This window comes from Lates calcarifer, linkage group LG17 (assembly GCF_001640805.2).
Source record: "Lates calcarifer isolate ASB-BC8 linkage group LG17, TLL_Latcal_v3, whole genome shotgun sequence".
NCBI lineage: Eukaryota > Metazoa > Chordata > Actinopteri > Centropomidae > Lates > Lates calcarifer.
This window is the reverse complement of record NC_066849.1, coordinates 3,993,353-4,021,208: the sequence shown is the minus strand read 5'-3', so window position 1 is coordinate 4,021,208 and position 27,856 is coordinate 3,993,353. Positions and strand designations below refer to the sequence as shown.

At 39.5% G+C, this 27,856-nt stretch overlaps 1 protein-coding gene across 3 annotated transcripts in view; it reads left to right on the top strand.

Annotated features, from left to right (window-relative positions):
- The window catches only part of hdlbpa (high density lipoprotein binding protein a), a 239,887-nt gene extending 228,141 nt beyond the window's left edge, over positions 1–11,746 (top strand). For 2 of the 3 annotated variants that reach the window (XM_051077530.1, XM_018669913.2), the window contains exons 3-28: positions 2,058–2,172; positions 2,269–2,435; positions 3,210–3,425; positions 3,511–3,717; positions 3,903–4,118; positions 4,236–4,442; positions 4,525–4,632; positions 4,715–4,819; positions 4,972–5,050; positions 5,144–5,283; positions 5,366–5,470; positions 5,568–5,681; positions 5,812–5,898; positions 5,991–6,122; positions 6,218–6,436; positions 6,821–7,042; positions 7,166–7,384; positions 7,514–7,652; positions 7,738–7,889; positions 7,966–8,070; positions 8,158–8,292; positions 8,587–8,730; positions 9,019–9,198; positions 9,893–10,009; positions 10,103–10,243; positions 10,348–11,746. In XM_051077530.1, the coding sequence (XP_050933487.1) occupies positions 2,097–2,172; positions 2,269–2,435; positions 3,210–3,425; positions 3,511–3,717; positions 3,903–4,118; positions 4,236–4,442; positions 4,525–4,632; positions 4,715–4,819; positions 4,972–5,050; positions 5,144–5,283; positions 5,366–5,470; positions 5,568–5,681; positions 5,812–5,898; positions 5,991–6,122; positions 6,218–6,436; positions 6,821–7,042; positions 7,166–7,384; positions 7,514–7,652; positions 7,738–7,889; positions 7,966–8,070; positions 8,158–8,292; positions 8,587–8,730; positions 9,019–9,198; positions 9,893–10,009; positions 10,103–10,243; positions 10,348–10,437 (3,822 nt within the window). In that variant the 5' untranslated portion in view covers positions 2,058–2,096 and the 3' untranslated portion in view covers positions 10,438–11,746. The remainder of the gene's footprint in view (positions 1–2,057; positions 2,173–2,268; positions 2,436–3,209; positions 3,426–3,510; positions 3,718–3,902; positions 4,119–4,235; positions 4,443–4,524; positions 4,633–4,714; positions 4,820–4,971; positions 5,051–5,143; positions 5,284–5,365; positions 5,471–5,567; positions 5,682–5,811; positions 5,899–5,990; positions 6,123–6,217; positions 6,437–6,820; positions 7,043–7,165; positions 7,385–7,513; positions 7,653–7,737; positions 7,890–7,965; positions 8,071–8,157; positions 8,293–8,586; positions 8,731–9,018; positions 9,199–9,892; positions 10,010–10,102; positions 10,244–10,347) is intronic. The other variant, XM_018669914.2, reaches the window with a different exon arrangement.
- Positions 11,747–27,856: the final 16,110 nt, after the last annotated feature.

The window sequence follows — 27,856 nt, the reverse complement described above, 5'->3', positions numbered from 1 at the left end:
TGGACTTTAGCTTTAGCTTGGTTTTGTTTCCCCCATCATGGATGACTTTGATGATGCACCTTCTAGAGGAAGGCCTACCTCCAAAATTAAATTACTGTTGCTACAGAGTTGTCCATCGAAATTCACGAAAGACTGGAGACAAATATGTTAGCTCACGTTTTGATGTATCTGTGGTTTATAGATATTCTTGTTCATACCAGTGTTTAAATGAAGAAATTTGCAGACTTATATTGGCAACAAGGTCTGTGAATGGTAATGAGCACTGGGCAGAGCAGCCTCAAATTTATGCAGCCTGAGAGGGAGGAGGTTTCCTGAAATGGGGGGTGGATACAACCATGTTGAAGCTTGTAGTGAGTTTCCTTCATGAAAAACTTAAAAATATCAATTAGTTTTGCAAGACATCTGGGAGTTGTCTCTCTATGCTTTCAGATAAATTTCAGGCGTGCTTAAGGGCAAAATCCACCCTAAAACAAATCACATTCCTCTGCTCTTGTTGGTCAGTGAATTTGTTTCTCTGCCAGTCAGAAAACAGAGCAGTGACTCCTGATGATACATTAAGTTTCAGCATTGATAGTGAAGCGGAATCCAGAGTGCTCATCTGTTTAATTTCCCCCTTTGCAGAGCATACGTAATTATTAGCCGAACTCAGTCAACCCTCCCAGATTTAGGTAATCCAGCAATCAAAATAGCTTTAAGATCTTTTTCTAAATGTCATAGAGAGGATTGACTTTATGGTGTGTTTCAAGGAGAGAATTATTTGGTTCCCAGATCCCAGATAGGGCATTTGAGTTTTCTGTTGGTGGATTTTTTGCTTTAATCCTATCCAACATGGACATACAGAGGGGTCAGTGGGGAAAAATCCTCTTAACCTTGGAGCCTGCTCACCTTGCTACAATTCTTAGAATAGCACTGGACAAAGAGAGTTGAACAGAAGACAAACTGGTTTCTTCTAGAAAGACAAAATGTACTGTAGCTGTGGCCCTGCCCCCACCACTGTTTACTTTGTGGTGCTTAGGCATGATCTCTTTACTCACCACTCACAGTCTCAGAAAACATTAACATAGTACTGACATTGTAATGTGAGGAGAAGTGTGATTATTCTGTGAGACATGGGTTCTTTTGATAAAAGTAGATTAGATAATGGTGAAAATCCCAAAGTCCACCCATGATAAGCTCGTGTGCCTTGCTAAACCTGTGCATGTGACACTTCAGAGGATAATTCCTTTTTCAAACCATTCAAACAAGGGCATTCTTTATCTAGGTTTGACTATTATGACAAATGTCTGCATACAAAACTCTGCAAAATCCCCTTCATAAGGACCCTATCATATCCATAAACCACTGGCATTGCTGATGTGCAAACCATTAATACAGTGTGTAATGGTTAAATCTAAGAGGTGATTATAGCAAGTTGGTGTAGCCCAGATTTTCAATAACAATACAAATAAGAGTTACTATGAAATCTTTATTAATTATCAGATGATGTTGCTGTAGTGGTTTGACACTAAACCTTCATAACCCTGACAAATTAGTATTTTATTGTGTAAGCTTCTACTAAGGGGAAAAAGCTAATCAATGGACTGTGGACATAATGGTACCTGAAATCTTCTATTTTAAAGCCCTAAACTTGGTGTCAGTATTTCTCTATCATTGCATATTTACAACTAGATACGGAACAATATTAGTCAAAGTTCAGAAAATACACCCAGAGGTATTAATTATGAAGAGATTAATACTCAAAAACTTGGCTAATCAGCTTTGTCACATTTGATTGAGATGTTGCTGAATACCGATTGCTGCAAAGAAATATGTGACATGAAGCAACTAAGCTCTGCCCATTTTGAAATAATGAGGAAAAACAATGGCAAAAACACAAATGCAGAAATCTCACAAATAAATGGAGCAGCTCTAAATTTGGCACAAATTTGTGTGTTCATGTATGACCTCATCATTCATACTGAGAGGCTGATTGAGAAACATGTTTTAGGGCCTTTATTAAAAATGTTATGCTCTGTTGGCAAACTTCTGACAGTAACACATGTAACCTTTGCTTTCAGTGGCACACTCGGACTCTGTGTTAACGTGGGATTTTGACCATGAGCTCAGTCGCTGTACTTACGCAGGAAAGCTTCAATGAGCACCGCAGTGGGCTCTTGCCAGAGCAGAGTGGTGGTGAGTATTTGCATTTTATAAAACGAGCAGAGCCATAAAAATCCAAACACAGAGCTGTAAGTGTGCTCATCTTATGTTTTTTTTGTCTGTGTCCAGCTGCTGTGGCAGGACCTAGTGCTGGACAGGATGAGGATGCCCTTCCTACTTACAAGGAAGCCTTCCCACCTCTGCCCGAGAAGGCGGCATCACCCGAGGGGACCCAGGAAACCGCCAATGCCTGGACATCCAAGATCCGTCCTCTCAAGTCCTCTATTATCACCCAGGTAACCCTTTTTTAAAAGTTAAAACCATGTATGAACTAAAAAGGTTGCTGTTATTGTGTGAACAATTGAGTGTCCTGAATTGAGTTCAGGGTGTTGCAGTGTACCTAGTCAGTATATCTACAGCTAGCTGCCAAACAACAGAAGTGATCAGCTATTAAGTAAAAAAACAAAAAACAAAAAAACTCTCACTTCTCACAGAGTTTTTGACTTCTAATAGCAGGAAACACACAGGCACAACAGATAACATTAACAAGTGTTCTAGTGAGCCATGCCAGTAAGCACAATACCAGGACCCTGGAACTGACATAACTAAATGTAATGTAATATTTGTTAATGTAATTAATTTCACCTGTTCATTTGTGCTATGACATGTCTACTCAAGGCTTTTTTTTTTTAAGGGCAACAAAACGTGTAACATATTACACTGTTTTCTGGTCTCTAAATTCCCTTCAAATGAAACATTCAGAAGAAGAAATGTCATAGTTTGGTTGCACTTATCAAAAGTCAGGTCCACACTAAGGCTGTGAAAAGTCTACATTTTTGAGAGAGCCCAAGCTAAAATGTTGGTGACCACTGGTATACTGTTTGTGCTAGCAATGCATTTTTTATTCACTAATATCTTTAGTTTGACTTTTTTCCATTTACTTTTGCTGAAGTTTAGAAGGTTTGCTTCTGTCAGTATTCATTAGTTAGATGGTTTTTATAGACATTTAGTTTTTGCCTTACAACAAAGATATTGATTCAAAATTAAAATTATTTTTCCTCATGAACTAGGTTTTCCATGTGCCGTTAGAGGAGCGCAAGTACAAGGACATCAACCAGTTTGGGGAAGGAGACCAAGCGAAGGTCTGTGTGGACATCATGCATAAGACCGGAGCCCACCTGGAACTCTCCTTGGCAAAAGATCAGGGTCTTTCCATCATGGTTTCTGGGAAGTTGGATGCTGTGATGAAGGCCCGTAAGGAGATTGTGTCCCGACTGCAGACTCAGGTAGAGATCCATCTTTGATGATAAAAAATGCATGATATGGATGGTTTAACTAGACAGTGGTGCCAACTGTACATTACCCCAACAGGCCTCAGCTACTGTCGCCATCCCCAAGGAGCACCATCGTTTTGTCATCGGTAAGAACGGGGAGAAGCTTCAGGAGCTAGAACTCAAGACTGCCACCAAAATCCAGATCCCACGACCTGACGACCCCAGCAACCAGATCAAGATCTCTGGTACCAAGGAGGGCCTGGAGAAGGCAAAGCACGAGATTTTGTTGATCTCTGCTGAGCAGGTAACATGGCCTCTCAGATATACAACTACTTAATTTTTAAGAGGTTTTAGTTTCTCTCTCTCTCTCTCTCTCTCTATATATATATATCTATATATATCTATATATATATTTATATATATATATATATATATATATATATATATATATTTAGTCTGTATTTTAATTCTCTCTCTCCTGCCCTGTAGGACAAGCGTGCTGTGGAGAGGGTGAACATTGACAAGGTGTACCATCCATTCATCACCGGTGCCTACAATAAGCTGGTAGGAGAGATGATGCAGGAGACCGGTGCCCGCATCAATGTTCCCCCTCCAAGTGTGAACAAGACTGAGATTGTCATCACTGGGGAAAAGGAGCAGGTGGCCCTTGCTGTGGCTATGATCAAGAAGATCTATGAAGACAAGGTAGACTAACATTTTGGGAAATTATTAAGAGGACTGTTTGAGTTGATTCAGATTTTTTTCTTTTCAAAGATTAAATACATACACTAGGTTCCTGATCATCCATTCTTTCTATTGCAGAAGAAGAATGCCACCACTATTGCAGTGGAGGTAAAGAAGTCTCAGCACAAGTATGTGATTGGCCCCAAGGGAAACACCCTCCAGGAGATCCTGGATAGAACTGGTGTGTCAGTTGAAATCCCACCTTCTGACAGCAGCTCAGAAACTGTCATCCTTCGTGGGGAGCCAGACCGCCTGGGTCAGGCTCTCACTGAAGTTTATGCCAAGGTAAACATCTTCTGACGACTGCTGACACCTATAATTGTTTAAAAAATGAAGCATAACTAAAGGCATATGTTTCCTTTCACAGGCAAACAGCTACACTGTTTCCTCGGTCTCAGCTCCTTCTTGGCTTCATCGTTTCATTATTGGCAAGAAGGGGCAGAACTTGGCCAAGATTACCCAACAAATGCCCAAGGTCTGTTGAATGATGGGTTCTTTAATTACAGTGCTTTGAAAACTCGTTTCTTTTCTGGTTTAACTTCATTTTTTTCATACAGGTGCACATTGAGTTCACTGAGGGAGAAGATAAGATCACCCTGGAGGGTCCCACCAAAGACGTGCAGATGGTGCAGAGCCAGATTGAAGCCATCGTAACAGATTTGGTGAGTATTGAGTTCCCTACTGAATTATGTCTTGGACTAAGACTGCAAACCTAATTTGTCAGTCAAAAGGGCTTTTCTAATGTCAAGGTTATGTGCTATAAAGTGTAAAAGGAAAAACAGAAAGTGATATTTTTATATTTTTGTCTTAACAGGTAAGCCGTATGGACTATGCAGAGATCAGCGTGGATCCCAAATTTCACCGACACCTGATTGGAAAAGGAGGTGTTAACAGTAAGTACACAAAAGACTGGTGTGCTGACCTGTGGACAGTGCAACTGTATCGGCATTCTTTTCAAACCACTTTTTTACTGACTTATTTTATAGTCAACCGCATCAAAGAGCTGCACAAGGTGACTGTCCGCATTCCCCCTGACAATGAGAAAAGCAACCTGATCCGTATCGAGGGGGATCCCCAGGGTGTACAGGAAGCCAAGAAGGAGCTGCTTGAGCTAGCGTCACGCATGGTTGGTACAAACTTGAGTTTACAGGCAACATGAAGCTAATTGGATCCAGATGTGCCATTACTAAATATACTGTCTCTTGCAGGAGAATGAGCGTACAAAGGACCTGATCATTGAACAGCGTTTTCACAGAGCCATCATCGGCCAAAAAGGGGAGAAGATAAAAGAAGTGCGCGACAAATTCCCAGAGGTGAGTCACAAACTGTTGATACTGGTTTTTACTTGCTGTTGATTTGTCTGTTTTGAACTTGTTAAATGTGCTTTAATTACTCTATTATGTGTTCCAGGTCATCATCAATTTCCCCGACCCAGCACAAAAAAGCGACATTGTTCAGCTTAGGGGCCCACGAACTGAGGTGGAGAAATGCTCCAAGTTCATGCAGAAGATAGTGGCTGAAATGGTAAATTGTATTTTGTTTGTTTTTTGTATGCTATTGTTAGGATATTGTGTTGAGACATTTTAATGCACTTGTTATGGATACCAAATTAAAGTGTAGTCGAGTGTTAACCCTTAGTAAATCGTGTGGTTAGGTGGAGAACAGCTACTCTGTCTCAGTCCCCATCTTCAAGCAGTTCCACAGAAACATAATTGGAAAAGGAGGATCAAACATCAAGAAGGTACTGTGTATTTAAAAGAGAATTTATTCTGTGGAATGAGGCTGTTACTCTGTTGGAGTTTGATTTGACAGTTACGTCTGTTTTCTTTCTAGATTCGGGAGGAAACCAATACAAAAATTGACCTGCCTGCTGAGAACAGCAACTCAGAGATGATCGTCATCACTGGGAAGAAGGCAAACTGTGAGGCTGCACGAAATCGCATCTTGGCAATTCAGAAGGAGCTGGTAAGCAAAACACACACATAGAGCTAGTCTCCGATGCCTTGGCAGATGGGTCCAAATCTAGTACATATGCTTAATTAATGTTGCATTGTGTTTAGGCAAACATCGCAGAGATAGAGGTTTCCATTCCCTCCAAGCTGCACAACTCCTTGATTGGGTCAAAGGGTCGTTTGGTGCGCTCGATCATGGAGGAATGTGGCGGCGTACACATCCACTTCCCCACTGAGGGCTCAGGGATTGATAAGGTCACCATCCGAGGCCCTATAGAGGAGGTGGAGAAAGCCAAGCAGCAACTGCTTGGCTTGGCAGAGGAGAAGGTTTGTATGAATGTCTAATAAAAAGCTGAACTTCAGTTGACCCTGTTAAACTGGCAGCCATTATATGTGGGCATAGAGGGAGGGTGGGGAAAGAACTGCTTGCTTGTACATTACCACATGCTGAGAACTTCTTTCAGTGTCTTTTCAGCTGTCAGAAGAAAAACGGCAAGCTTGTGCAGACCTAGTGCCAGTTGAGGCTGAAATGTTTAAAAGTTTAGCCCATTAAAACATTGAACTGCTTGTTTTGAATGGTGCATGATAGGATTTATCATCTGTTGTAACTTAGAAGCTAATAAGAGCATCTTTTGTGCTGACCTTATAATAGAGGTTGACTTGTAGTAAATGTCTTCTTGTAGAATTCAGTTTGTAAATGTTTCTCTTCAGCAAACGAAGAGCCACACTGCTGAGCTGCGCGCAAAGCCAGAATACCACAAATTCCTCATTGGGAAAGGTGGTGGAAACATCCGTAAGGTTCGTGACAGCACCGGGGCCAGGATCATCTTCCCCACTGCAGAGGACAAAGACCAAGAGCTCATCACTGTGGTTGGCACTGAAGAAGCAGTGAGGGAGGCCCAGAAGGAGCTGGAGGAACTCATCAGGAGTTTGGTAAGAGTTCAAATGATTTATGAACATACCAGGACAGATTTAACCGAGGCTTTGGTTCTGTTACATGTCAGAATTTTTATGTATTTATGTTTTCTTTTTTTTCTTTTTCTTTTTTAAAAACAGGACAACGTTGTTGAGGATACTATGAGCGTTGACCCCAAGCACCATCGCTACTTTGTGGCTCGCCGTGGCCAAGTCCTCAGGGACCTTGCTGATGAGTACGGTGGCGTGATGGTGAGCTTCCCTCGCACGGGCTCTCAGAGTGAAAAGGTCACCCTCAAAGGAGCCAAAGAATGTGTGGAGGCAGCCAAGAAGCGCATGCAGGAGATTGTTGAGGACTTGGTTAGTAGATACAGTTTTGTTTTGCTGAGATGGGCTTTATTCTGTGAGTGTTATTCTTCTGTAAAATAACTGGAAAATAACTGTTTTGCCCTCTGCTTTTTCCTCCTTTTTGAACATTTTATTTTCCAGGATGCTCAAGTGACCATTGAGTGTGTGATTTCTCAGAAGTTCCACCGTTCTATCATGGGTCCCAAGGGATCACGGATCCAGCAAATCACCAGAGATCACAATGTACAGATTAAGTTCCCAGAGCGTGAGGACCCACAAGGTAAAACTTGATCAGTGTGAAGACTTAGGTATAGAGTCCCTGAATTTAAAATTTCTCATTAAGCTTTGTGGGCTTCACTTTTCAGCAGCACCTCCTGCAGAGGCTCCTATTCAGGAGAATGGAGAGGCAAACGGAGAAGTGAAGGAGCCTGTCGATCCAAACGCACCCAAAAAGTGTGACGTGATTGTGATTTCTGGTCGCAAAGAGCGGTGCGATGCTGCCGTGGAAGCACTGAAGGTCCGTATTCACAGCAGAAACTTGTTTAATTTCTTGTAATTGCTGCTTTGTTTGCTGAACTGTTTTCTTTCCTTAGGCCTTGGTGCCTGTCACTATTGAGGTGGAAGTGCCTTTTGAGCTTCATCGTTACATCATTGGACAGAAAGGAAGTGGAATTCGTAAGATGATGGATGAATTTGAGGTATGTGTTGTAGATTTTGTGTTGATACGCAGATGGATTTTTTTTAGTTTGATTATAGTTTGGGCTGACCTCACTGTCTGTCTCCAGGTTAATATTCAAGTGCCTGCTCCTGAGCAGCAGTCTGATAAAATTGCCATCACTGGCTTGGCCAATCATCTTGATCGCGCCAAAGAGGGCCTCTTGGAGCGCGTCAAAGAGCTGCAGGCCGAGCAAGAGGATCGGGTTAGTATTGTGTGAAGCATTCAGATGTGCCCATAGTGCGATTGCGAACTCTTTCTCATTCCCATGGTATTAAGTGTTTCTGCAGTGTTGATGATTCACATGCTCACATGGAGCAGTTACCTCTGAGATTAACTTAAAGGGCACCCTTATGATAACAGTGAGGGAGGAAAGAGCTCAATTATTAACTTTTCTCATGCTAGGTGATCACACGTTCCAGCAGATGTTGAAAAGAGCCAGGTGTTAAACTTTCTAGAGTTTTAATCCAGAGCATTGTTTCCCTCAAATCCTCTGCAGGCACTCAGGAGCTTCAAGCTGACCATCACTGTGGACCCCAAGTATCACCCCAAAATCATCGGCCGCAAGGGTGCCATTATTACAAACATCCGCACTGAGCACGATGTTAACATCCAGTTCCCAGAGAAGAATGATGAAAACCAGGTATAATACCTCCTCTGTGTTTTCTCACAGACACTTTAAATTCAAATCAGAAATTATACAAAAATGTGAACGCTATTTACTGCATCAGCACAGCAGGTGGTGCTAAACTACCAGTTCTTATATGTCAACACAACATGGGCATACTGGTTACTATTTTGCCCATGAGCTCATCATCAGTAAAGTGACTCCATGTCAGAATTGGATAAATGCTTTTTTTCTTTACTGCATTTTTTTTCTTCTTCCTGTTGGGTTGGTGTTAATAGTCAGCTGGCTGTTGTTTCTCTACAGGATCAGATAACTATTACAGGGTATGAGCACAAAGCCATAGCTGCACGAGATGCCATCAAGGCCATCGTGGATGAGCTGGAAGAGATGATCTCCGAGGACATCACCCTGGACAGCAGGGTCCATGCCCGCATTATTGGAGCCCGCGGCAAGGGCATCCGCAAGATCATGGATGAGTTTAAGGTGAGGCTACTCTGAGAACAGGAAACATTCTTATCAGTTTTATTATGATACAGAATCGAAAAGTCAGAAGCTTTATTATCAGTTTTTCAAGGCCATTAATTGGAGACTATGACTAGACCTGCAAACAGCTATACTGTTTCTTCCAAGTTAGAAAATGTTTTTTCACTTACTGCTTGTGGTATTTGGCCATTCAGATAGTTTCGGGTCTTTGACACTGAGATAACTGTCGCCACCTTGTCTTAATAAGAATTCTACTTTCTTTTCTCAACATGAATTCATCAAAACCGAAAGGCTCACATTGCATCCACTCCCATGTGCTCACACTCTGCCACCCACATAGATAATGATGATGATGGAAGCTCTGACTTTGACCTGGGACAGAGTGGTGGTGTTTGTCCTTTCTGGGGTCGGCTGGTTTGGGGCAGGTGGAGGATTGGGACTCTTGTAATCCCATTAATCTCTAGTATAATAATTTAACACTAGCAATCTTAGCAACAGGCTTCTTCCTAAAGGGTCTGAAGGTGTTCAAGGTGGAAGGGCAATTCAGACCCAGCTCAGTGTGATGGGATCAGATGGTACCCTAGGTGAAGGACACCTGAGAGAGCAACTTAGATATATTTTTGGGAAAAAAACATCTCTTCGGTGCTTCACTTTGTCTTTGTGTTTGACATGGCCTGCTATCCATCTTCTTTAGGTTGATCTCAGGTTTCCCCAGAGTGGAGCTGCAGACCCAAACCTTGTGACGGTCACAGGTCGCCCTGAGCTTGTGGATGAAGCCATCGACCACCTCCTTAACCTGGAAGAAGAATACGTAAGCTTTCCTGTGTATGAGCTCTGATTTTTGTATTAAATGATGTGAGGAATGCCTGAAATGTTCACTGGAAAACTTGTGCTACTTTTTCAGATGGCAGATGTTGTGGAGAATGAGGCAAAGATGGCTTACATGAGGCCTTCTGGGGGTAGTGCTGCTGCCATGGATGAACAACGTGGCCCATCCAAAGGCTTTGTGGTGAGAGAGGCTCCCTGGACCACTGGCAATGAGAAGGTAACATTTCCCCAGTAGTATGGTACTGTTGAAAATTAAAAGCCATGGCACCTACTTTTTTCTTAATCTGTTTTTTTTTTTTTTTTTCCCCGTCCTACCTTTAGGCCCCCGATATGACCAGCTCTGAAGATTTCCCCAGCTTTGGAGCCCCAGTGGCGACCAAGACCTCTCCCTGGGGACCGAAGCGCTTCTAAGGCGTGCTGCTACCAATGGGCCTGAACTTAACCGGACACAATCTTCCCTGTCATTGTCCCCCCTCTTGACCTGGACTGACCGCTGACCCTGAAAGTCTTCAGTTCTGAGAATGTCATCCTTCTCTGTCTACTTATCCTGGTCTGCGTCTTGCAGATTTATCAGTCAAGTGCTTTCAGGTACTGTAATTGACTTGTGAGCTTTGTATCTGCATTAAATACTGTCTCATGCTTAAAAAAAAGTGACAGATGTTGCGGTTAAGTCTGCAGTCTGTAAAAGACTGAAATTTAAATGTTAATTAGACCTGACATTTCATTGTGGTTTGAACTGTTATACCAAATTCAATGGTGGCCAGACATTAGTTTTTTTGAGCTGCCCTTATCTTAGTTGCCTTTGCAGGGTGGGGAAAAGGGATTGAATTACTGCTGGTGATATGATGCCTGACCAACAAGGGGCCAGCTGTTTCAGTAACCTACACCCCCCTCCTGCTTTACTCATGTAGCTGAGTGAAACTTGTCAGTTGTTAGCCCTCAAGCACACTGTAGTGGTTGTCATGTCTCTCCATTTGCTTGTAACTGTGCTTCTGTGAATATGGTCAAGTAGTGGCACGTACCTTGTAGCCTTATGAATTGGTAAACTTTACTAAGGGGAGGGGGGAGTGGTTTCAGCCACTACAGGATGGCACCTACTCAAACTGCCAGATGCTTGGAGATCATGCGAGAACTAAACTTATTACAACACTAGGCCTACAGCTCCAACGTATCAAACCTCACACTAACTGTTGAATGAACTTTTTGACATTCAAACGTAAATCACTCTACAAAAGAAAATGACTGTGTGTTTGAGAAAAACAGCAGACCATCTTGTGCCAACTATCTGTTTAGTGATGTCCTGTGTTATTCATCCTCTGTATTGGGTCAGTGTCCAGTCCCTTTGTCTTCCAGTTGCTATGCAGATGTTCTGTTAAATAGCAATGGCCCTTTTTTTTATCAGCCTTACAACTAGAAAGATACAAACCAGGTAGAGATGATGTCAAGGTGCATTTTTAATGGACAACTGGAGGGTATGTTTATTGTTCCTCTGAAAGCTCTTGGAACATTTCTGCCCCCAGTTATAGTGATTAGTTTAATTTTGCTTGAGGAGTGCAGATTTAGCTTGCTAGCTGCTAATTCAACATCTAGCATCAGCCTACCTTGGTTTATATCCTCCTAGTATTGAATGAAAGATTATGCAAATACCATTGAAGTGAACGGTTATGGATGACACTGGAAAAGAAATTGTCCAAAAAGTCAATAAAAATTGAAAATCCTTGTTGTGCCTCCCTGTGTGTTATTTGTGAAGAGCAAAGTTACTCATTTAGTGTTTGAATATAACTCACACCAAAAAGCCCTGTGATGATCATGTTCAGACTGAGAGATTATGTATCACATGATTGTTTCTTGTCTAGATTATCATCTGTCAATCATCAGAAAATAAAATCAATAACATTGCTCATGTATTTATCTGTGTATTTTTTTTCTGACTTTATTTGAGATAATACAATTAACACATACTCTAAAATTCAGTCAGATATATGACATAACCCAATAATAAAATATCAAGTATTGTATTACAGTAAGTATTGTATTATGGTAACAAATTTGTGTTGCAACCATAATGCTGAAGAATCCAATGGGAGGTATGTTACATTTAAACCAAAGGTTTGTCTTAGTTCATTGGAATTAAGTTATCTTAAGGTAACTGAGGTGTTGGAATTAGGGAAATTTTGACAATTTGGTGGCACAGGAGGAAAATTTAAGGGATCACCAAAGTCAGGATTCATCCTCTGTGAACCACAAATATCTGCACTAAAATGTCTTTGCAAGCCAATAACTTGCAAAGACAAGTTAAATCATATTTCTGCAGGACAGATGGTAATGCCAGTCTGTCACACAGAAATATGATTTAGACAATTGTTTGTTTGTTATTATAAATGAAAAAGTCAAAATCATTATTGATTTTTTTTCACATTTCTACCCCATTTTCCACTGATTTTTGTCAAAGGTGTGGAACAGCGCCCTCTACGGCTGGTAAATGTTGGCTAGTTACCGAGGAAAAGAATGACGTTTGGATCATTTGACAGAAAATGAGTATCAGATACGGTCACTGCCATGCCACTGCGGAATGAAAACACCGATGAAAAAGACTGAAGCAATTGGAGACGCCATTCCCTGTCAAACCTCAGAACAAACAACAGAGAGTTAATATAAGTGAAACGACCTTTGAAGAGTTAGCGAACAGTAGCATAGTTTTCTAGTCTTGCTGATAGTGTTAGCAACCGTGCGTGGCTAGTTTGCTAAAGCTAGCAGGTGTGGAGTGAGGACATGAGAAATTCAGTCAGTCAAAATGACCAACTCAGCAACAAGTGCAGTGGGACATTAAATGATACAGAATCGTCGCCTTCACGAGAGAAAGGAAATTTGACTTCAACATGAAAAATGTAAGTAAGAAACACCCTCCACCTGTTTTGTGCTTGCTGGTTTCTGTCGCGATGGTTCAATTCAAATGTCCCGCCATGGCTGAACGTGTGTATTTAACTACTTTCTGTGTTCCTCTTAATGTGGAATGAATACATAGGCTACTTTGTCTTATACCTGGACTATCTTTACGTAGTCTATTCCCTTACGCCTGTAACGCGGTGAGTTCAACTTACTCTGGCTCTGTTGAAATGAGCCCTGCAGCATAGGTTACCATGGTGATCTACTCAGTTTAAAAGTGAGCAGGCTTTGTAACACTGATTTAAGCCCAAAGATAGCTGGATAGTTCGACACTAATCTTGCTTCGTGGTATAGACACCAGGACACGGGAGACTGAGGACATTTTGACCTGTCATAGCAGTACAGGCGCACTAATAACTAAATGATAGCTCAAAAGCATTAAATGGCCCAGTAAGCCATTCCAGCTAGCCAGTAAGCAGAATACTAGGGCATCAGTAACATCATCAATTCCAACTGTGATTTTCCTGTTATGGCAGGTTAAATTGTCTGGAAGAGGTCTGTTGCTGCTGTCACAGACATTATCAACAGAATAATTGGACTTTTCTCCAGTTCAGCATGTGTTGGTCAGTGACCTGTTGGCTTACTGTAGTTTGTGATTGTTTGTGGCCTGTGAAGAAGGTTTGCTAGTTGCTCGTAATTACAATTTACTTCTTGTTATAATTAGCACAGATTTAATGTATCTAAAATGCAGTATGCCTTGTAGGATATTTTTTTTTTGCATGGGCTAGACTCTGTAAGTCATGTATTTGATACATGCACTGATACTTCCTGATAAGGCTGTAAACCTTTAAATCTGTTAATACAGCAATACTGCTGAGCCACATTTACAGCTGCAACTACCTGTTATTTTCATTTTAGATTAAACCAATACATTTCTTGGAAAAATAGTGATACATATCTTTTTCAGTTTCCACAGACCAAGGTGACATCTTCAAATTACTCAGTTTGTCTTACGAAGACTTCAAAACACAAAGATATTTAATTTGCATTACTTTGGAGAAAAACCACAATTGTTGGAGAGGCTAGAAAAATTATTGCTGATTTATTTTCAGTTGATTGACTATTGACTGTTTTTAGTTCTACCCGAATCAGCAGCCACTGATTGACCCGCTAACTGTCTAATAAAACAAAATGCTGTATCCAACCAGAACAAAGTGTTATTTACTCATTCTCAGGTGGCAACAAGCTACAAATGCAATTGCTCTGTTAAACTAAATACTTATCCATACTCTCTAAAACCACCCAAAGGGCAGTTTAATCAGTGTTAAAATTTCTTTTCTTGGTTAGCTCTTTCAACATCAGGAATTTTTGCATTCCTCTCCCTTTTGTGGGTTGCATGTGTGTGTATTTGTGAAATACCTGAACAGACAGAAAAGAGTGGAGATGATTTTATTTCCCCCTCATCCCCTCTCCTCTTGAGAGCTGATAGAGGCGCACTCTCAGCACTCATGAAGCGCTCCTGTGTGTTTGAAAGGAGCAACGTAAAGCTCTCACCAGAGCTTTGAGGCATAATCATGACACAATTAAGATAATTTCCCAATGACTGCTGGTGGCAAGAAAAGCAATTTTTACGCCTTGTAATCGAGTCTGGCTGTCAGATTAAGATAGCAGGTGATTTGAGGGAAATTGTCTTGGCTAACTCTTTGGAGTGGGATCCAGGTGGCCTCAGGTATCTCTTTGCCTGTTGAGATTGCCCAGAAGGTAATGCAGTTTTGATTTTGAAAATGAAAGAAACATTTAAGTGCTGGATTTGTGTCTCTGGGCATTTGTCGTCTTATTACCTGCCTCTGCTGCCATCTACTTCTGGATCTTGTGACTTAAAAGAGCCAAGTGCCCTGTTATCTCTGTCTCACTCTCTTTCTCTCTCTCCTGTTTCTTTCACTTGCCATCCAATGACAAACTCAACATTCAACACGTCGTGTATGACAGTACCATATGTGGGGTGAAAATCTGAGCAAAATATGTCAGCTTCTTGTAGCCTGTCTCTGAATTTATTTTTCATGATTTCAGTGATGAAAAGAAGGTTTAGTTGTGAGGCATCTTCCAACAAGACGACGAAATGAAAGTGCTTTATATTGTAGCTGTAACAATAATTAGATTTGATTTAGAAAGGCACACACTTTTGTTCACAAGGTACCACTATACCCTGTGGCCCTCAGACCAAAAACCAAGCCACTGAGTCCAAGACATCCCTCCATACTCCTTGGCCTTTTCCCCAACAGACATTTTGACTTGGTAGGAAAATCGCAGGTGTTACTAATAACATTAACAATGTCTCTGTTCTGTTCAGGCATTCAGGTAAGTCATGACAGTGAGCCTGAACCTGAAGTTGCTCAATGGAATGCAGCCATCATTAATTGTATTATTTACACCTGTGCTTTTCCCACTGTGACATGTCAAAATGTCTTTTATGAAGAAAGCCCAATGTGTTAAGGCATAAATCTTCACAAAGGCATTATACAACCAAAATTTGAAACCACCAGGACTCTTACTAGAGCTCTTTGTCTGCCAAAACTCATGGCATGGCCCAATGCCAATATTGATTTTTGACAGTTGAAAACCCCCTCAAGCCTCAAGCTTTAGCATGTAAAAATTATGACATCTTAGGGAGACATTTTGCTGTGTTAGTGGCATTCTAATGTTGCAGTTTGATTGACAGCTCAAGTATTGTATCATTTCCTGCTAGTATGAAAGGGTAAAGTATGCTAACTAAGCTTAGCTAACAAATAGTATACTATGATGAGTACATAGTATGTACTGTATTTGGTATATGCCGTCAGCACCCTGGCAATAATGGTCCTGGTCAGCCAGGTCAACAACCTGAGCATGTCTTTCCTGTGTCATAGTTTATGGTTGATAAAATTGTGTAAAAGTACATGGAATAAATTTAGCAAAAAATCTTAAACACAAAACAAGTGTGCAAAGGTGAAGGGATCTGAATACTTTCTGAAGCCACTGTTTCCACAAACTCCACGCAAGTGTCCTACAATTTCTGGCAGTAGTAATTGCTGTGATTATTATTACAGTATATGTTTTATAGCATCAAATCCAGAGGCTCTTAGAGTTATGGAGGGTGCAAAGGCAGAGCAAGCCTCAATCTAACTTCCTTCCTCCACTAGATGGCATTGATAGACTTGAATTTGATGTCCTCTCAGCCAGGATCAGCCTCCACACTCAACATCAGGCTTGTTAGTGTCTGTAAATCTCATATATCTTGTACAGGTTCAAATATTAAATGAAATTTAACCTCAAGTATGTTAAGCTCTCATATTTTACTGGTCAGTACTATTCAACTGGTCAGTTATTAAATGCTGAAAAGAAAAGCAGGGTCATTTGATGTATTCCTTGAACATTATGATGATCTTTGTATAAATATTTTAAGTCCACTTTCGTCTTCTGACTGTTAAATCTGTTGAATTTGAATTAGTTTTATCCTAGTAACTTTCAAAAGTCAAAGGGTCACAGGGCTTTCATGCTGTCGCAGAGCTTTCTTTTAAAGCTATTTTCTTGTAGCTTTGACAGAATATATTTTCAGAACTAGTGATACTTCAGTTTAGAAATGTTGTGTATGTGCATTGTTATAATGTGAAAATACCATTTATTAGCACGTGTATCTGTTTGGAATACATAGATGGCTCTACAACTGTTTCCACTGAAGGGATATATCCCACATTCCTGTTTTAACAGATTTATCAAACAATGAGTTGTATAACAGCATCATGCAGTAGTAATGAGGGTGATAGCTTATATCCCATACGTTAGAATTCATCCATGTGGCGCTGGATATTATGGCTGTGGCATTCATCTTAAACTTTTCTGCAGTTTTGACATAGAAAAAAAAGAAAATTGCATAAGTGTCTTCTGGCTTGAATCTTTAATTTTCATATTTTATTTGCTAAAAAAAGACTCCATCTGTGTGTCTGCCTAGGTCAATTTGGATTTTAGGGCCCTGCCGTTAAATGGCACAGGCAGACTGGAATCCCCCTGTGATTGAGAATGGCAGGGCTCAATCAAATGATGAGAGGCGACACATTCACATAGCAGTGAATACAGTGTTCCCTGACACACCCCCCAGAAAAAGGCTTGGCTATATGAAATTTTGCTGAACTTAAAGACTTCCATAAAAAAAAAAAAAACATCCAATTTGCCTTCTGATTTGTCCTGCATTGGGTTTGGCTCGGTCAAGTTGAAAATCAGCAACCACATTTCAGTGCATTCTTGAATCCGTTGACAGGACATGAGTACCGTATCCTAAGATTTTAGCGAGAGAATGGGCAGTCCACGCACCTCAAGTGTGTATTTGACTGTGTCAGCACTTCTGTAGTTGAAAAGAAGAGAGGGAGAACAGAAAGGAGAGATGCGAACACACAGGCTTTAGTGGTAGGAGTCCGTTATAGTGACCAGTAGGGGTCACATGCGGCCAGAAAACTGACTAACTTAAAGGCACTATCCATCATCCAAGCGTAAACAAAAAGGTCAACCATCATCAAAATCTGCTATCATTCTTAATACATTTTTGAAATCGGTCTACTCAATATTGTCATTCTCTTTCTCTATACTGTAATTTCATTCTTTTTATTTTTGTCTACTCTGTATACTTGCTATATATTGAATGGCTGTTAAGTGACTGGCAGGTCTTTTAATATGCAGACTAACAGCCGACAGCAGTCTGTTAAATTAAAGATCGCCTACACACGTTCTTTAAGCCATTTAAAAATACTCTGCTTTGAATACTATAACTTGTCTGATACGTTTGTTTTTTTCATTAAAAAAGGTTCAATAAACTAAAGCCGTATTTACTACTTCTGCTGCAGAAAAGAATCTATGAATATGCAAATATGCTATGTCTCCAACCATGAATAGCGAACTGCTTGCGATGTCACAAAATATGCTATATGTGTGTTAGTCTCAGTTTTAAGGAGAGTGCAGAGAACCCCCCCCTTTAGTAGATGTATGTCAGAACAGCTCTAGTGTCTATTTTGAAACTTTGCACGCACATGGAAGGTCAAACATCCAAGTAAAGTAACAATAAGCAAAATACCTGAGTGGAGGGGGCTTTAATGTTTTCTGGTGCAGTTAATGGTTTGCTTAGTGTGTTTAGTATTTGTATAATCAGTTAACAAACGCACAAAATACTAAATTTTTCACCTTAATCCTTTTATCATACTGTACATGTGATTATACCTGTAATTCATGTGGTTTCAAAAATTACTGAAGCGCCTTTAACTCATCAAACTCAGGGGAACTGATATGTTTTACAGCTGCTTGTTTGAAACACTTTGAAGATCATTCTAAACAATATTACTCTCAATATTACTTCCGTTACTCTCATGCATTTCAGTTATTTAGAGTTGAGTTTGGTAATGTCCCTCTTTCTGTCTTTCTTATCACTTTTGACTGTACAGGATATCATCCAAATAAACCAGAAAGTTTAAAGTGGAAACCTGTAAAGAGGATCCAAGAGTTTGGAACCTAAAACATCCAGATGTTAGTCATCCAGTTGTTTTCAAGTTGTGTTTTACCATCAAAGTGTTAAGAGAAAAAAAAACTTCAGTTGAGTTCCTACCTAAAGAGGTGTTAGATGTGAATAGCACGAATAGCTTCAGGTTCCTGCATGCTCCAGCCTGCAGCTGTTGCTATCTCTCATTGCTCAGCCTTGTTTTTTAGACAGACCTTACCACAACAAACTGATGTACAGACGAGATGGCACAGCACATTACTGTTTGTTGTTGAATCTCTAACTCATAATTTAAACATCTTATTCTCATATTTACATGAATGGCAATAGCTATATTTTGATACTTTGTGTTTTTATGGAATGAATTTGTTACTTTTTCAGTCTAGTCTTGTAGATTCAGCTGTCCATTCCCATCAATAAAAGTGTTCAGTTTCATTCTGGCAAGATGTAGATATAATGCTATTTTCCTTTCTTAAAGGTCTATACCAATGTTTTTCAAGTTTCAGCTCCTTAATCATAAATTGTATAGTGTTCTGAACATTTTTAAATGTATGCTAGGTCTATATTATGAGAAAATGTATCATTACTTGTTAGAGTTGTATAATGTATTAAAGTGCACATCAAGTTATCTCTGATTTATGTAAACATTGAAATGTTCCTGCATGGGAATACAGTTTAGTTGAAAAAGTCTGGAGTGTATTACTCCCCCAGCAATAAAGTAGGAAAAATGAATACATGCTAATTTTGATTGATTATATAAACCAAGCAAGTTTCAACAGTATGCAAATATATTTTATATAGTACAGAAATTAACGGGAAACAGTGGATGCTGGAATGGTAAATTTCAAAACCACAGTAGAATGCAGAATGCAAAACAGTTGTGATGTAAGTGATATGTAATTTGTAGTAAATCTGGGCTAAACATGCAAAATCACTGGGATGGACCTTTAGCATTAAAGATACCCTGTGGAGTTCCCATTCGGGAGATGAAAAATGACTGCAGGAAAGGGGATTTGGTGAGGCGCTTTCGCACAATGACATTGTCTGAACTACAGCCTCCTCGGCGTGCCGTGCCTCAGCGACAGCCCTTTAGTATTTCCTGTCAAACAGAGCATTGTTGCTTTTAGTTCACCTTAAGTGTCTAGACAGTGGTTTTCCTGCTCCGTTGGTTCTCTTGGATTGAGGCCAAATCTTCACTCTTGGAGGTGATAAGAGTCTTATCTTGCTGTTAGAGGGGCTAGAGACTGGAGCAGAGCTCAAGTGAGTGTCACTCAGGTGAGAGTGTGGGCACCTTTAAGAGCAGCAGGGATAGTCAGCTGGCTTACAGTACTGACAATGAAACGCACAAACATCAGTCCTGCATATTTACTTTGACTCTTTCTTTGAACATTTATTTGAAAACAGAAGCTGAAAGTTTTACAACCTCTCCTGTGTGGCTGCAAAGGATGGAAAAACATTCAGAGTTTAATTTTCTCTCGACTCTTCAGAGAGCACTGGTTTTCTTTATTCCACACTCATCATTGTTGTGGGTTATTCTGTATTAGTAACACATTGCACAACAGACAAGGGCATGTGAAGGTGCCAAGTATACAAATATGGAGGAAAACTTCCTGTGTTATAAACCACACCAAATATCTTGTGAACAATGCAAAACAACAGTTTCCAAAGGCAGCTTTTTACTTTCCAGTACCACAATGATAAATTATGAGATTGAGGTCATCCATTGACATACAATGAACAGCCTACATTCTTCCTGACAAAGGGCAAGAGGGTAATACAACGACTATTCAAACACTTCCCTTTATGCTTGTCTTTGCTGGAAGATGTTTGTTGTGAAAAGTCCAAGGTCCCTCAAGTAAAAATCAATCCGTGGATTGTGCGCTGGTCCTTGTTTGAAGTCCATTGTGGCTATATTCCCCAGCCAGGTAACACAAGAATGCAGCTTTTATTCTCAGCATAGTTGATCCACAATATTGGCAAATGGTCCTTAATTCCTCTCTATGCAAGGTAACTCTCCAGCTTGAAGTAATTCAGACTCTTTTCTTTTCACACTGAATGGTGGGCTTGTGTTGTGAAATGAAAAGGATTCAATAGATGTGGATGATTTATTCAAGGAAAAAGCATTAAGACTTTGGAATGAGAGGCATGACTGTATTCTTTTGCGAAGGACACGTTATTTTCTACAACACAAGGCAAAATCTATGGCTGCTCAGTTCATTTTGCTCCCACAAAAGAGAGTGAATTGATAAAAGGGAGAGAAGTGAGGCAAAAAGTTTGTCTGAATGCTTGTAGACCCCATGTTTGACTGGTTACCGCGGTGATGCAAAATTCAGAACTGATATCTGAGCCACTTGAGATGCTGGACATAACCTTGTATGTACATTTAGACTCAGATACAGTATGTACTCTTTTATGATTTTATAAATGAAAGTCAATGTTTCCTCCTTAATGTAGAAAGAAAATAAACTGCATGCTGGATTTAAGACACACATTTCTCATCATCCACATCTCCATTTTAAAAGAAAGTAAAAAGAAGATAATGGAAAGTTGCTTGAGATTAGATTTAATTTAGACTGTACTTCACATTATATCCATAAATTCTACTTTTGTGTTTATTTCTGGTGAATGCTCTGCTGTTTTTATTTTGGCTGTATGTGTTGTATAATCATACTGTTTTGATGCTTCAGTCGCTCTGACATTTGATGGTGCAGGCTGTCAGGCCTTGTCTTGGATTAAGGGCAGCATCAGGCAGACATATGTCCTTTCTGCTTTTGTATTGGTTGGTTTTTTTTATCTGAGCGAAATATAATTTTTATCTCACTTCATTCAGAATGACAGTTCCTCAAAATCGCTCCACACCAAGGGATATTCATTACTTTTTGTAGACCTGCCTGGGTAGCCCGTCAACTTTTCATCTCCCTTCATCTCTCATCTATTTCACTCTCTCAGAAAGCCTGATTTTTTTTTCCTGGCAATTTTCCTGCTTTACTTTGCTATGACCTTCCTGCTTAAATTGCTTGGCTTGTGTTATTCACAGTTTGAGATTTACAGAGAATAATATTGCACCATAGGATTTCCCACACTCTTAGGTGCCCAATAACTTGTGACAGAATTTCTGTGACCTGGTTGTCTGTATTTTCTCAGCTTAGGTCGAGGTGATGGGGGCTGTAGTTCTCATCTAGCTTCGCCGAACAAAATGCTCAACCTGTCATGTATAGCCGAAACTGCACCCAGAGTTCACAGGAGCTGATTCATTCAGGGAAGAGCAATGAAAAACAGAACTAATGAACCATATTTGTGATCAGTTTTTAGAGGTAAATCAGGGGCAGTAGCAACTGAATGAGCAGGTCCACATGCATGTTTGTGTTTGCTGCACATATTACAGGGGAACAGAGAAATACGGGGTCAGCATGGCTAGCTTTGTTGGAGTTTTAGCACTTGCAAAGGTGGAGTATAATCACAGCCAAAATGGGTGATGTGAAAGCCTCTTTACACTTTTTACTTCATTTAAGACAGTGAGCACTTATCTCTTGTCTTGTCACCACAACACAAAATGTATAAAAAGGGATGTTCACAAGTAGACCTTTTTCAAGTTTCTTTCCCTCTATCTTGCAAAGAGGCTTTCACATTGTCACGCTCTCATTTGTGACACATAATAGTGTCTGGAACTCTCTGTGGTCCATTGTCAACTACAGGACTGGTTGTCCATTTGGAACACCTAAAATACTGGGAGGGCTTTAATCTTTCTTCATTATTTTCCAATTTTGGATAAATGTGCTCATAATACCTCCCTCCTCTTCTAAATGAAACTCTTTTACTCTCTCCCCATCCCTTATTTTTCCCCACCATACTTTTCACCTGCTTTCATCTTTTACACAGGACGAATAAGTAGTCCAAGTGTACGGTCCAAATGTGCAGATAGAAGGATAATTGAGTCGATAAACATTAGGGTCAGGGTGAGAGCATTGTTGAGACTTGTTCAGGAGGTGCTTAATCCAGTATCAATGTGCATATTACCATATTTTTTTATTTGCCATAAAAGTGAGAATTGACCCAGGAAGGGCTACTTCGCAAAACTGTGATTGTGTGGATAGTTAACAGGACATTTAGGGTCACACACTGCCTGCCTGCTATAGCATTTTCTCTATAGAGCTGCACCTCAAAATGCAACTAGCAACCACTGTGCAATTTATTTTGATATCTGAGATGAAAAATTGAAAAAGTATGACCGCTCTAATTCTGCCGCAGACTACATTTATGATGTGAAAATTTGTATAATTTGCGACATGCTCGGTAGAAATAGGCCACATGAAATATCAATGTGTCTTGATCTGACCCCAGAGAATGTTGCAACTGTGACAGATGTGATTGGTTACGAATATGCACATCAGCCTGAATGCTTTGGAGCTGTTGCTGTTGGTCACCAGCACTTAGCAGCTGGTTACAGCAGCAAAGATATGAAGCCCTGAGTGACAGTGCTAACAGAGCCATTGTACCTCGGTTTCACAAAATTATAGGTTAGGCAGTGGACAAGAAGACCGTAAAGTTTATGGACCTTCCAATGATGAATTTATACTCGCTTTAGTATTTGAATACATGAATAAATGGTTGCTGTGATGAGTTATTTTAATCCAAATGAAAAAAAACAGCTACAAGCTAATGCTGTTCACCAACTAAAAAACACCCATTTGATTACCATGACACTCATGCTGATTAAATGACTGTGTGTTATCACCATGTTATCGTGCTGAGTTGTTATGTGGCATGAACAAATTATATTGCTGTGTATCATTTGTGATGATGTGATGAAACTTAATTTTCTGACATTGCCAAACATGCTTTCACTCAGTATATTCAAAACGTGTATTAAAAATTGACTACTTTTACTTAAGTTTATAAGTTGAAGATACCTAAGTCAGGTTCTGTTGGTTTGTAAATGTAAACATGTTTTCCGAACTGAAAAGTAAACACTGCCACAGTAAATGGAAAATATCCCTTAGTTAGTAAGGTTTAATGTGAAACTATTTAACTTTTTTAAACAAGAAATAACACATTCTTCATCTTACAAATGACGAGCTGTGTTCATGAACAATAAAATTAACCCTTGCTGCATTCACTTACCAGGGGTTTTGCTGCTATACCCTAATTTGGTCTGTTATGACCAGTAGCTATTGGCAGCTAATATTAGTTAATGTTACTTTAGAGCGTGACTGCTGTGTAACTGATATTATTGAGTCAGTTTGCTGACATTATGAGTCTTGGTGCTACTGTTACACTATGTTTAAGCATTTACAATCAACCCATAATTGACGCAGTTTTGTTCAGGAAAAGTAAAACTGTCTCACTTTAAATGTTTTTAGCTAACCTTCTGCAGCAGTATTTTGTCTTATATCAGAGCTAATGTTTGACAGTTTGGTGAGATTTTCATTCACTTAAAACCATGTCAGAAATATTATAGGACATTTCATTTTAAATCTTCAAGGATTACATAAGAATAAAACGTATTACTGGCCAGTCCATCTTTCATGCAGATAAACAGTGAATAGAAAAGAGCAGGAGCAGTTCCTGTTTTCTTGAGCTTCTTTATTTGTTCCAGGAACTCTGCTTGTTAAACGTCCAGTCATTGACAGCTGAACAACCTTGATGACTCTGAAACCAGTTTCTGTCTTTCTGTGTTTTATATGGAATGCCTGGTAAATGAGTCACTCACTCACTCACTCAAGTGAGATCACACAATACTGTCTTCTGCTACTGTTAGTGCTCCTAACATTGCTGCTGTAGCTGTTTGATTTTCTGCATGATTTCATTTTCACCACTGCCATCAGTTTAGCCTTCACCTGCTTAGGCATTAGTAACACACCAAACATCTAACTGTTCACAGAGGTCTGAAATTTTGCCAATAAGCTTGGGGCTATATACAGAAAATATGTAATGCTACATGCTTTTATCACAGAACTCACTATAAAAAGTGGTAATTTTGTAACCATTTTGTAACCTTCCTTACTGTCCCCCCACAAAGTGATCTGAAACAGAATCAGACCTTACACTACACATCTGTGTGTTACTACTTTTGGTAGATTATGTGGTCTGAGCCTTTCTCCATTTGCTGGAGCTCATCAGAACATTTAAAGCTGCATAAAGTTGTGCAATTTAATCTATTAACTTGTTATCAATGGATAGGTGTGACATTGATTTTGTACATTTTAGAGGTGTAGCCATTGGTTGATTAATTGAGTCAATCTAAAAAATCTAGTCTATCTAAAAAAAAAAAAAGATTATTGAATGATGATGAAAATGATTACGCTACTAATCAGTTAAATATACTAAACATTTGCTGATTCCAGCTTCTGAAATTTGAGGATTTGCTGCTTGTTTTCATCAGAATACACACATTCATTCCTTAAAGATGTGGTTTAAACCTTAAAGTCAAGTCAAGTCAATTTTATTTATATAGCGCCAGTTCACAACAGAAGTACATAGAGGACATGTCTAGACTGTACTCTTTATCTAAAAGAAGAAAATATATAATAGTAACACTCCTTCTAACATTCTTGCCCACTTGAGTAAATCTAAAGAGTTTACCCTCAGGAAGATGCAGTTATCTCTCTAATTGTTTGTCACTGACAAGCATCAAGGATGCCAAGTACTCAATGAAGGTCCATATTCAAAGGTTTGCCCACAGTGGAAACATGGATTGTGTGTATGCCACATGTCAGAACTATCCTGGTGATATTTACTGTGGAGCATGTATTCAGGACTTCTTCTCATATAAACAGTGGTAGAAAGTAACAAAATACATTCACTCAAACAGCAATGAAATCAGGTTGATATATTCTTGCTGCAGTGACTTGTGTAAGAAAATAAAGTGTCTAAACCTCAGTTGACTGAAATATCTTTATAAGATTGGACTTTTTTCCAAATGAAACTACTCTGCAGTGTATTAAGTACAGTAGTTAAATCAGCTCTACCTCAACCAGATGTAATAGTGAAAGGCTACTTACACATTAATACATTAGTGATAATACAGTAATCCCACAACATAATCTCTCTGTATATGTATGTTACAAGACTGCATAATCAGTATACTTTCACTTTGGGTTCTTTAAGTACATTTAAAACATTTCTGAATGTAGACAGTAAGGTATTTTTATATACTGTGGTGTTTCTGCTTTTACTATTAAAGGATCTCATACTTCCCCACCACTGTTGTAAGTATTTAGTTTCATAGTAATCATCATTTTGACTGGTAACATTAAAATTAGTGCATGACATCACAGACATTTTTTTTGTTGTTTGCACTGGATTGTGAGACTGTTAGACCTGGCTGCATGTTATTCTGGATACCTCTTGCTACCACTTGACAATACAGATGCACAAATTTCCCCGTTGCAACCGTAAAAAGGCAAAATGCCATCCATGACCTTCATCAACATTGGATGATAACCTGTAAAAATTCCAACAACACTGATTAAAATCTGCCACTATCATCATGTAATCTGATCCTCCTGAACAACAGTGACTAAAACTGAAGTCATGTTATCACAGTAGGAATGAGTAAGATAGCCAGTTTACCAAAGTGTACTGATAGTAAATATACTTTATCATACTTACATACAAATACTCTACTCATAATGTAATATTTTATATATACTAACTTTACAGCTGAAAATTCAAATCATATAGGTTTTGGAGAGACATGAAGTGTCTTTATTTCCAGCTGTATGGGCTGGAAAAGTCAGTTTGGAAAACCACAAATCTCTGCTTTTTGCAAAGCAGTCATCGAATCATTGGTATTGATCAATAATCCTACCAATCCATCACAGATATATTCTGAGCTCTGGGGCAGTAAATCTGACTTATTGCCCTTAAAGCCCCACAAAGGGATAGTGTTGGAGGAATACATTTTTCAAGCCAATAATTCCCTTTTGACTCTTCACATATTTAGATGTATTTTAAGAATTAATTGCAAAACAGCTAAATAATTATTTTATTAGAGCATTTATAGTAGTGGCTGGTTCACATTCATGAACACCTTTGACCTGCAGTATCACCTGCCCTTCATGTATAACTATTGCCCCACTATATATAGCAATGAGGAGCCTTGTTGAAGACCACCTTACCTAAAAAAAAAGAAAACTGTTATGTATTACATTTTCTTGCCCTAATTTCCCAGTATTTCCATTTCTTAGATTTGTGCAGGAAAGTCCTGCAATCACAACTCCAAAGCAAATCAATGAAATATTCAGAGTAAAACCCTGATCCCCTTAATTAGATGTGTCAGTGTTCATGGGATCTGTGCTTGATTAACCTCAAAGGATCATTTTCCTCTGTAGATGATCTCAGCTTGGGTCATAAGAAAGAATTAATACAGTTGTATAGATGAGTGTTAATTTGTAATATGTTGCATCCCTTAATAAAGCAGGAGAAAGAGTGCATAGACTTGTGTTTTCTCTGCTGCATGTGGTGGTGTCTGTCAAGAACATTTGTACCTAAATGTGTCTGCATGACACAGGAGCACAGAGAGCATGAGATAGAGACAGGGTGGAAATGATCAATATAATATGAAGGTAAAGATGAATAAAATAGAATGAAAGCTGATGTGAAGCAAGCAAGGAATAGAGAGAGAGAGAGAGAAAAAAAACAGGTTTGAATTAAGTATTCATTGAAAAAAGAAAAAGAAGAAAAATCTGAATTCCTGGGTCCTAATCTTTCGCTCCAAGCGCTGCACTGCTAAGCTCTGGTTTGGGATGACAGGTCCCCCACCTGGACAAGCTTGGACAATGTCTCTGCTATGTCTCATTTCTGTGGGAACAGTGCTACACAGACGGCTAATCACGTCCGGAACCAAAGGCACCTGCCCTATCTGCCTCTACATTTGGTCGGGAATCTTTAAAGAGGCTAAACCTCACTTTCATGCTTGTCTTTTATTCACGGTAAGTGCTTATCGAAACCGAGCTGTTGCCACTGCCCCATCTTCCCTCCCACAAGCTCTGAGAATGCTTGACGTAAGTACAGCCAATCTGGGTAAATACGAATCTCTCCTTACTGTCACTGCTGGCATATTATGCCCCTGAGGGAACATTCTTTTCATAATATCATAAGCTGCTTAGCGGTGTGCTTCTATTTAAGGCATACATATTAATAGCTATAAGGAAATCATATTTGAACTGTTCCCTGCAATCAATGTCTTTGGGTTTGCTGTTATACTTTGTATAAGAAGGTGCTAATAACTTGAAGGCACTTACACTGGGCAATCTAATCCCTTTGTATGATAAAGACTCGTCTTGGCAGGAGAGTGTGCCAGATCATAGGACAAGGTGCTGCAGAGGTTTAGTCCCTCAAATCACAACCCTTCTCTTTCTCTCCCTCTTTTCACTGGAAAATACTAGCAATATGAGACCCAGCAGCCAAAGTTACTGCACTAAT